Genomic DNA, 10,531 nt, shown 5'->3' with positions numbered 1-10,531 from the left:
GTATTATTTTTGTCTATGATGTCAAAGCTGGTGTGCACTTTGACCATGAGCTCATAATTTGAAAGTTATTTTTTCCTGTTATTCATGTTTGAGTAGAAATAGGCGATCCTGCCCCTTCCCTAGGAGGGCCTTTGAGCAAATTGTTTAAAGCAAGGAAACTGGCTCATCAAATTTACTTTACTTGTAATCCACAATCTATTTTGATATCTATTATGCTATCCCAGCACAAAAAATAACTTTTTTCTTGCCATATCCTTCAAATACTGGTCTGAAGCAAGTGTTAAAAGTTACCTGCAGTGTAGGCAGAGCTGAATGAAGTGTGGGCCAATGCATCCCCTTTAATGTGCCAACAACAGCAACTGTTTGTTTGCAGCTGAACACCCTGAATTCACTGAAATCCTATCTGTCTGTTCAGCAGACAGATAAGAGCATGTCCATGCTTAAGAAGGCCCAGAAGAAAGAGGGACTGGAGCTCTCTCAACACAGCTGTGTGGTTGGGGTGGTTGGGGCTGTGGTTGGAGACCTGCTCCCCCTGCCAAGATACCCCAGAATACTTAAGCTTTGCAGCTGTTCTTAAAATGTGCGCAGTACAATGTAAATACATTTCCTATATATTAAATATATATGGAGTTATAGAAACCAGTGATACCAATTCTTCATCTCCTATAGCAAATGGTGAAGACCACCACCAGCTAAGTGTATTCTATTACTGGAGACTGCATCATGCCAATGCCTAGCACAATGCATCACATTGTGGTTCTTCTAAGGCATGTGTTTTTAAGGAAACTTTTTGAATAATTCCTGTTTGTACAATGATTGGAGAGAATGATCTTAAGTAATACTGTGTATTTAGTTTAAAAAAAAAAAAAAAAAAAAAGAGGGGGAGCTTGTTGGATTAGGCAGCAAAGCTCCCTTCAGGAATGTTGAGCTTTAACTATAAGGTATGTTTGAGGGCAGGCATTTATTTCAAAGATTAATTAAAGATTAGGTTTCTGTGAACTCCGTTTAACCTGCATTTCTGTTCCTTTTTCTACACCAAAAATTCTTGCAACTGAAACCTCCTTTCTGTTTTCTACTAGTTTTTCCCCTTACCCAGCATAAAGCAGCGAGGTTTACAGCAAGCCCAGGTTTGTGCAGAATTTGTATCAAGCTTGAGATCTGAACTTGGAATCTTTAATCTCAGTGTACCTAAATAGCACATAATGCTCACAAGAAGTAATTTGGCTTGATTAAACATGCAGTTTTGTTTTAACAGAAATGCTCTTAATTCTCATTCTCAGACTGCATATGTGTTATGAAATGGGTCAGTTGGGAAGGTTATGCTGTGCTTAAATGTTCCAGGAGATAAAGAAACCAGCGCCTTGTTCTCTGTCTCTCCCTGAGCCCATCAAAGAAGGCTCTTTCATTTTTCTCCTTAAGGGCACCAGTTGGGAGGAGAGTGGCAGGAGGCGACAGCTGTGTCTGCCCTTTGTTTTTTTCATCCCTTAAGCCATCTGAAACACTGGGGGGAAGCAGGCAGAAGTGAGCCCTCACTTCCCCTTCGTAGCAGGAGGTGAGTCCCCCGTGTTGCAAGGGAAGCAGCCCAGTGGCAGCTGCTGCCTCAGCAGAGCAGAAACAAAAGGTTCCTGGGATGGTTTACTCTGCTTGCTGCAAAGCTGGTCTGCTTGGGAGTTTTGGTCCTGCCCCTGCAGAGGCTCACACAGTCCTGGTGAGGCTGATGGTTCCCTTCTCTTGTCTGCAAAATGGAGATGGTTTGATGCATCAGTGTGGAGCTCGCACTGGGTGTGATTGCTGCTGCACTTCCACGGCCGGAAGTATTGCAGGAACCTGATTAAGTTTGACATCAGACAATGAGAAGCAAGTCTGGTCTGATTAATGTGTGGCTTTATACCTTACAGTTGTTTGGTGCTTTTATTTCTTCCAGCACTGATAGTGCAAGATGAGCTTTACTTCTGTGTTAGTTCTTTCAGAAGAGTAAGATACTCAGTGTTGCATAGATGCTTTCCATGGAGCTTTTAATTCTAAGATGCCCAGAAGTAAGTAGTCCTGCAAAGGAGGACTTAGCTAGATGGGCAGCTCACAAGGCCAACCTTTGGTCTTGAAGTTACAGAACTGAAGGCTGTAAGTGCATGAATTTGTGGTAAGAAGCATTTGACAACTTTCTTTTCTCTTCTATTACAACATTTTTGGCTCCTTTAGAGCTCACCACAAATGACTAATGTAGATTTTTAGATTTGGTTTGAAAATTACTTTTATGAATTTCCCAGGAACTCTGTCCAAAGTGCCTGCTAGTACTATTTAATTTTGCAGTTTGGCTGGTGGTTTCTGGATCTTTCTGTCACGGGTAGACGTACAAATAGTCAGCAGTTTTCTGATGAGTGCTATTTGCCTGGCTGCCTTTTTTCCAAATCCATTATACGATTGTATATTTACAGCTGGAGATCCGGACAATGTGCCAGAGAGACTGTTGGACAGACAGGATACTAAACACAGTGTAGCAACAGTAAAACACTTTTGTAAACACGTTATTTGCTTTCAGAATGGAAAATGCCAGTGGTATCAAGCATTTGCTCAGAGAGAAGTGTCTGGTAACAATGTGGTCCCTTAACACTAAAGACCATAATAATCTGTGTGTTTTAAGGAATGTTTTAAAGGTTTGGTGCTTGAGTTTTTGGCATCTGGTACACACAAAATCCTTTTGAAGTCTTTTAAATGCTCATTGTTGCTGTAAAAGAAACTAGTTAATGTCAGACAAAGATGCAAGGATTTCACTGTTCAAGGTTTTAAATGTAGTTTTCTGATGAAACAAAGAGGAACTGGATGAGTGACTGAGTGAAAGATTGCAATGGGCATGTGATGGAGTGAGCTGGCATTAGTCCCTGCATGCCACAAGGGAAATACAAGCACTTGCATCAGAGAGCTACTCTGAGATCAGCAGGTGAAATGCATGGGGAAAAAAAACCCCAAAAGGAATTAACAAGATGATTTCCTGCATGACAACTGTCTTGGAGGGGGAAAAGAGCAAGTGGTTCCCAGATGGGGTCTCAAATCACCTAACAGTGTTGGCTGTGAAATTCCTCCTGTGGCCTGTCTCTGGGTAGCCAGTGGGTTCAGCAAACAACAGAGAAGTTTAACAGCAGCCCACAAGAGGATGCAGTTGGGTGGGCTCCTTCCTTCCACCAGAGAGCCAGGACTTTTTAAATATAGAAGGTATAGAATAATAGAATTGTTTTGGTTGGAAAAGACATTCAAGATCATCGGGTCCAATTGTTAACCCAGCACTGACAAGTCTACCACTAAACCATGTGCCCTCAGCACCACATCTAGGTAGTGACACCCTAGAAGTGATGTCTAGTATGGACATGGAGATGAAAGTGGTGCTGCTGGATCTGATGGCCTGCATGTGGTCTGCAGGACAAGACAATAAAGAGCAACATAGCCTCCTCCCAGCAAAGTTTATTCTGAACACCAAATATTTACTGCTGGTTTGGGTGCAGACACCCAGCTCTGTTGAGTGTGACACACTGCTGCATCCATCCTGCCTGTCCACATCTGGAACTCAGGGAAAATAACTCTCAAATCCTTTTTCTTTTAACTTGTCCATGTGCTTTGCCTTAGTGTTTTCTTATGGCTCTGAGCTGCTGGCTCATGGAGACACACTTTGTTTTCTACACCACAAAGGCACCAGGTATTCCAAGTGGAAGGGTCTTGTGAGTCAGCCTTCCTGGGTGGCCTGGCCTGGCCTGGCTTCCCTGCTGCTATCTGCTGGAATGAGATGAGACAAATCCTGCCCTAGACTTTCTTTTTCTGCTGTCTGACCCCTGTATGAGTCCTCTTTTGCACTAAAAGAGGTGGGAAATAAATAAATAGCAATTATAGAACCCAGCTCTTTGAAGCAGAAAAGTACCTGAGGGGTTCCTCCAGGAAAGCTGGGGAAGGTCATGTAGTGATAGGACAAGACGTAATGGTTTTAAGCTGGAAGAGGGAAGATTTAGGTTAGACACTAGGAAGAAATTCTTTACTGTGAAGGTAGTGAAACACTGGAACGGGTTGCCCAGGGAAGCATGGATGTTCCATTTCTGGAACTGTTCAAAGCCAGGTTGGATGGGGCTTTGAGCAACCTGGTTTAGTGGGAGGTGTCTTAGCCCATGCATGGGGTTGGAATTAGATGACCTTTAAGGTTCCTTCCAAACGAAATAATTTGATGGTTCTATGAAATTGCCTCCCTGCTCATAAACTGGAGTTTGGCTGTTGTGTCATGTCTTAAAAAGTTGTTGCTTTTAAAATGAAGTCCTGAATTTGCCAGTAAAAGCCTGTGGTGCTGGGCTGCAGCATGAGGAAGCAGAAAGCATCATCATCTCTTGTAGGAAAGCTGGTTTTTAACTCCTGAAAGACAGACCTGTCACTTGGTTAACATTTTTGGCAGAAGGGAGACAGGCCACTGGCAGCTTCCCATCAGTTGGTGGCTGCAGTGGATGGCAACGCAGCTGTGGCTTTCCAGCGAAGATCTCTCCCATGTACTTGTTGACCTTCACCATGGGAAAACCCAAGGATTTTGCCTGTGCAATCCAGATGTCAGTGAATGTCTGATCTCTCCATGATGCATCAGTGAGCATCAATGGTTTCTTGTGAGATCTGAATATTATCTTCATGAGCCAGGTCCTGATACTGCCCTGGGAGGCAAGAGGCAGTGGCACGAGAGGCTGAGTGATGCCAAGTACTGCCCTGCAGCACGTGCCACAATGCTCTGTGTGCCTGGGAGGACACTGGCCAGGTGCTGAGCTCAGACGTGGCACAGGTTAAGAATCTATCTTTACTCAGGGCTGGATCACATTGCTCTTCTGAGGCATGGCATGGTTTTGTTCCTCAGTCCCCAGAGGTTGGTTGGTCAAACATGATCTGGTGACAGAAAACATCCTTAAATCTGAGAGGCAATCTGGGTTGCCTGACTGGGGCAAGCTTGCTGCTGGAGGGGGCCAGGGTGACTTCAGAATGTTTAACAGGGTAGCTCATGGGTTATCTCGGAGACAGAATAATGTACTCAGGGCCCCTTGGATGCCTGGGTCAAATGAATCTCATTCCACTTCAGCAGCACGTGTTGAGGAAGAAACCTGTTCTGCCCTCTTGAAGGACAACATAAGGAAAGAGCTGCTTTCCCTTTCCCTTTGCTCACTGTCCAACCTCACTTGCCATAATTCTCCCTTTCTCCCCTTTCTCAGCTCTGCTCAGCTCAGCTGCTCTGCTGGGGAGCAGTGTGAAGGGTGAAGGGGTCAGCCTGGGCTCCCTCTCCCACAAAGCCAGGATCAAGCTCCCATGGGCCAAGGCCATGGGGAGGGGCAGGGGAAAACCACATGTCTGAGAGCAGTGACCCCACAGCAGTTAAGATTTTATCTAATTTCTGAGCAGTTATAAATAAGAAACTTCCTTATCAGGACCCCCTGTCTGGATGGGTATCATCTCACACACAGGCCTCACTGATAAGCACCAGGACTGTGGGTGCCTGTGCACTCACAGGAGCCCATCCACCCAGCTGGATCCCTGTCAGAATCACAGGCTGCAAAACAAACCTGGGCAAGAAAAAGCAGCAGAGAGCAGCTCGATGCAGCTGTGCTGGGCTGCTCCTCTGGACTGCTGCACTGGAGCTCCAGCAGCATTTATTTGGGCAAAAGCACGGCAGGGAACTGGCTGAAACACCTCCTGTGCTGAGCCTCTGGGATTCTGAAACAGGCCAACTGGGGAGACTTTTTTTTTTTACCCTATGTCCTCAGGGACAACTCCTTGATTTTTCAGGCATGTAATGGTTGAGGGGTTGGACACACAGTGCTGAGGCAGCCTGCTCCCTCTGCCTGCTCCCTCTGCTTGCCCCTTGCTTCCCAAATTAATACCTCAGAAAAATGCAAAGCTCTTAATCTGCTTTGCATGTGATTTGAAAATTATGGCAATGCTTTAGTGTGGTAGTTGTAAGAATTTTTCACTCTCAAAAACCTGCTCGTTTATTTGCTTCCTTTTAAAGGCTTATTCTGTAGACAGAAGATCTATGCAAGAGCAGTATTATCCTGTGAATCTTCCTTGCAATTTCTGAGAGGTCGATTTGAGGTAGTGCTGCTTCTGAAGCCTTCAGTGGGTGGTGAGTGCCTCCCCATACACGTTCATCTGCCTTCCTATTAATGCTGAGCAGCCCCTTAGAAAAAGGAAAGAGTTGATGCTAAAAATACGAAGTAGAAAAGAAACTGGTAGAAATAACCACTGCACATGAGTCCTTCTGTGGCTGCTTGGTTTGACTCTCTCATTTTTTCTGTGCTGGAAAACCCCCCACGTGTGGTGGTTCACAATAAATTACATCAGTCCTGAATGCTCAGTCCCTCACTCTGGCAGTGAATCCCAGCCCGGACAGGGCAGCTGCTGGCAGGGCCTCCACCACCACTTGAGGGGTTTTGGTGGAACAATGTGCCCCGGGGAAAGCCACTGCTCAGCCCAAGCCCCTGTCGGGGGCCCCTGTGGACTTTCCACCTTGTAAATATAGATTTACCACAGACAATTTACACTATCAGCTGCAGCATCGTTGAAGGTGCTGGCCACATGTCAGGCCCACACGTCAGCACCCCAGCTAATTCAGCAGCTAATGGTAACTTAAGTAACCTTGTTGTATGTAATTTATTATTAAGTGAACTCAAGCCTGGTTTAATACTCACTAAAAGGCAAACAAAAGGTATAGACTAGCTGAAAGGCAGCTTCCAAAAAACTATAGAAAGGCTTACATGGCTTTTCCATCTGGGCTTCTTGCAGATCCACATGCTGTCCAAACCCTCTGCCATGCTCTCTAGAGAGCTGGCTGCCCCAGGCTGAGCAAATCTGTTGTGCTCTTTGAGAAAGGAGAGAATAAGTTTCTACCAGGATCTACTTTCTACATTTTTTCCACTTCTATTGTGAATATCTAAGATCCTGCTTTCAACTAAAAAAAAAATAATTCTGAGATAATTTACTTTTGTGGAAAAAGATTATTTCCCAGCCAGCACTGGCTGCAAACAGGTGGCTCCTAACCCTCTCAGTGGATTCACAAAGGCTTGAGACAGGAAACATTCCTGCCTGTGCCAATGTAAAAGCCCAGATGGCTGAAAGATGGGGGCCATGGAATGTCATTTTTCCTCTCCAGAGGAGAAAGCAAATGCCTGAGCATCAGGCAAGCACTGAGTGGGATGCTCCTTTGTGCAAGAAGCTGCCAGCAGCACATACCTTCAGTTGAGCTGGTTGGTCCCAGGTTTGTTTTTTTCCTCTGGCAAAACTGGAGATGAAGGCAGCGGGGATTTTTTTGGGTGGGTTTTTTTTTTTTTTTTTTTTTGGTGTGATGAAGGTTGGGAGGCCAGAGTGCTGGGCTTTTCTGTAGATGTCTCATTCCCCTCAATCAGGAAGCGGTGACGCAGGTTATGGGTTGGGTTTGAGGTTTTGGAAACCTTTTCTAAAAGTCGATCTCCTGGCCCCATCGTATTCCTGGAGCGTGAAGCCGCGGCGAGGGCTGGTGGTGAGCGGGCAGATGCCGGCCAGAATGCAGCTCCTGATCAGATGTAACGGGAGGATTTTCCTGGCTGTTTGTTTAATCCTCTTTGTGGGATACACAGCACAAGGTAAATCGGGGTGGTTGTTCTCTCTGTAATCCTCTTTCTGGGATATGCAGTGTAGGCCAAACAGGCAGCCTCAAAATTTTTCAAACTAACCTTCTTCTAGGGGTAATGAGATCTACTAAGAAAACCTGTTTTGATAACATTTTGTTTTCTGGAGGGGGAGTGGAAAAAAAGGTGTTTTTTTGCTAGTAGAGCGTTTTTGCATCTCTTTCCCAGACCTGATGAGAAAAAGACTTTGGAAAATAAATTGCTGCATATGGGTATACTTTCAATCCATGCTTTTCAGTATACAGCTTTTTAGCTGGCCCTTTCATCGTGGTCTGGTTACATACTGTTACCCAGCTATGTAGCTACAGAGCACGAAACAGCTCCCATGTCACAACTACCATGGTCTGCTTTCTTGGCAGGACAGGAAAAGAAACTCACTGTAAGTATGAGGACATTAAACGGCTTATTTGGTACAATATTGCAACATTCAGCACTGAAACAACTGAAAGGAAATGTTGATTCATTATGACATGTACCTTGTGGATGTGTTGGCTGCAAATGAGAGAAGCATGTTTCAAGCATCTGAAGTGTAATTCTGTCCCCAGACCAAGGCTGTGATAGCAAGAGGCTTTCATTATGCATCTACCATTTGGAGGCTGATCTTTGAGATTCTGACATGCCTTTTCTATGTCATCTGTTTGCAAATTATTCATATGCAGTTGTTTATTTTGTTGCCACTTATTTATTAAAAACCATCTTAATAATATGCTAAGAGAGGAAAATATGTATGAGAAGGAATATGTTGCAAAAGAAGTAAGAAATTATACCCATGAGATTTTTTTTCAGTTATGGAAGAGTGTAGGAGGTAGCTGAGAATCATCTAGTACATTACAGAAATATATAGGGCAATAGAGAAATGTACTTACAGAAAGATATTCCCAAGAAACTGAGGAAAGAAAAAAAAAAGCACTAAAAGGGAGCAAATGCACCAGGAGGCATCAGAACAAATTAATTACATCAGACCAAGATGAACGATGAAATGCTGCTGTTTTTATCTAGTTTGTACTTGTGATTTTCTCCTTTTGGTACATTTTGAAGACCTGCCTTTCAGCAACAGCCCTGAGCAGGCACCAGGGTGGCACCAGAATCCAAATTGTGACTTTACATAACCCTGAGCTGTGTCTGGGAGACACCTGAACCACCTCTCCTCCAGCAACACGCTCTGAGAGCCTGTGCAATCCTCAAACCTGCTCCCACAGCAGGCAGCTCTAGGCACACCTTAAGTTTCCAGCCTCCCCACCAAAAGTCATCCCACTGAACTTGAAGGGGCTGAGCTGAGCACACGAAGCCCAAGCAGAGTTGGCTCTGATCCTCGTGGGACCCAACAAAGGAAGAGAAGGTGCAGGAGCCAGCTCTCTGCTGGAGCAGCTTGTCTGCAGGAGGTTTTTACATACCTCTACCAGCTTCAATGAGAGCTGCAGGTGGCTGAGCCCATGAATCCCTGTGGATGGGCCATGCTCTGAGCTGGGGACAAGCCCTGCTGTAACATCAGTGTGAGGCAGTGGTTTCCCATGGAGTTTCAGGTTCTAATTCCCATGGACTTCCTGGTGCCACGTGTGAGATGCACGATCCGATGCCTCTGATAGCAAATATGTCACTTAGTGTATCAGTAGCCACTTAAAAAAAAAGCATTTGGGGTTAATTTAGTTTTTTGCAGTTGGGCAGGCAGGGCCACACAAATTACTTTCTTCCACTCATTTAAGCTTTACTAGGTGCTCATAAAGTTAATTGGTTCTTATTAAAAACGTCCTGGCCCTGGTGAGTAACACATGGATGATCTGATCAGGTGCTCCGGTGCAGAAGGCACGGTACAAGAGAGTGAGGTGCCGACCCGATGCCTGGTCTGCTAACTGCATTGAAGAGAAGGGGCCCTGGTTTTATATGCCCACCGGTGGAGCCAACAGGATTCTTCCTCCCATGGCAGACCCATCCCTGTAAGTCCGTGTTCTGTACATTTGTCATTAATGCTGACATCCAAAGATGTCCAGTCTTCCAGTCTCTTCCTGTCACAGCTTGGCTCACCCACAGGAACATGACGCTTTGGTGTGTTTACTTAAAACTTTATAAGCAAAATAATAAATCTGCAATCAACTAGCTGCCACTCTGCATTTCAGGATGAAGCGATACCAGGAGCTGAGTGACATGTTCCCACTCTCGGATGAGGAGTCTGGCTCTGGGTCCAACGCCATGGGGGAAGCAGAGGCAGCCTCTGGGTCAGGCCTTGGCGATGGCTTCAGCTTCTCCAAGGCAAACCCACCTGCCTTCCTAGCAGGCCTGCAAGGTGGTGAGCTGAAGCAGAAGCTAACAGAGGAGGATTTGTTCCTGTAGGGCTGGAAATGTCGGTGTCCTGGCGATGGGGGTGATGGGGCTGATGGGGACGATGGTGGCCTCCCTCGCCCCTTCCCCAGTGCCTGACCTGGTGTCATGGCCACAAAGGGGTTTTAAACCAACTACAAATCAATAAAAGCTTTGCCTTAAGGCTTTTATTGCTTTGAAAATTTTAACTCATTCTCAACTCACTCATGCTTTTGGCGGGCGGGGACAGCCATTCCAGTCACAGGAAAACGGGTTGGGGGGGCCCAGCCTCGTCTGCATGGCTGTCACCGTGCTCCAGGGGTAATAAATGAGAAAGTTTTATATGGTGGGAGTTCCCCGCGCTGTCACACAACTCAGCTCGTCACTCAAAAGCCACCCGAAACTGCCTCGTCTTGTCCGAAAAGGCCCAGGAACCGCCACAACCTCCCGGGCCCCAACCGCGGCTTCCTCACAGCGCCCCTCGCACTGCCTCCTCCTGACCGCTAGGCGGCGCCCCCCTCCCCGCCCAGCCCTGCGCATGCGCCATCCGCACCACCCCGGCCCGGCCC

General features: G+C 46.0%; 1 protein-coding gene across 1 annotated transcript; it reads left to right on the top strand.

Moving 5' to 3' along the window:
- Positions 1-7,456: 7,456 nt before the first annotated feature.
- On the top strand, positions 7,457-10,165 carry SRGN (serglycin). Its single transcript, XM_071749037.1, has 3 exons — positions 7,457-7,622; positions 9,454-9,601; positions 9,782-10,165. The coding sequence occupies exons 1-3, from the start codon at positions 7,532-7,534 to the stop codon at positions 9,993-9,995; spliced, it is 453 nt and encodes a 150-aa protein (XP_071605138.1). The 5' UTR covers positions 7,457-7,531; the 3' UTR covers positions 9,996-10,165.
- Positions 10,166-10,531: the final 366 nt, after the last annotated feature.

The sequence above is a fragment of the Heliangelus exortis genome, chromosome 7, assembly GCF_036169615.1.
Source record: "Heliangelus exortis chromosome 7, bHelExo1.hap1, whole genome shotgun sequence".
Classification (NCBI taxonomy): Eukaryota; Metazoa; Chordata; class Aves; order Apodiformes; family Trochilidae; genus Heliangelus; species Heliangelus exortis.
Note: the sequence above shows the minus strand (reverse complement) of the source record. Positions and strands in the feature narration are given on the sequence as shown.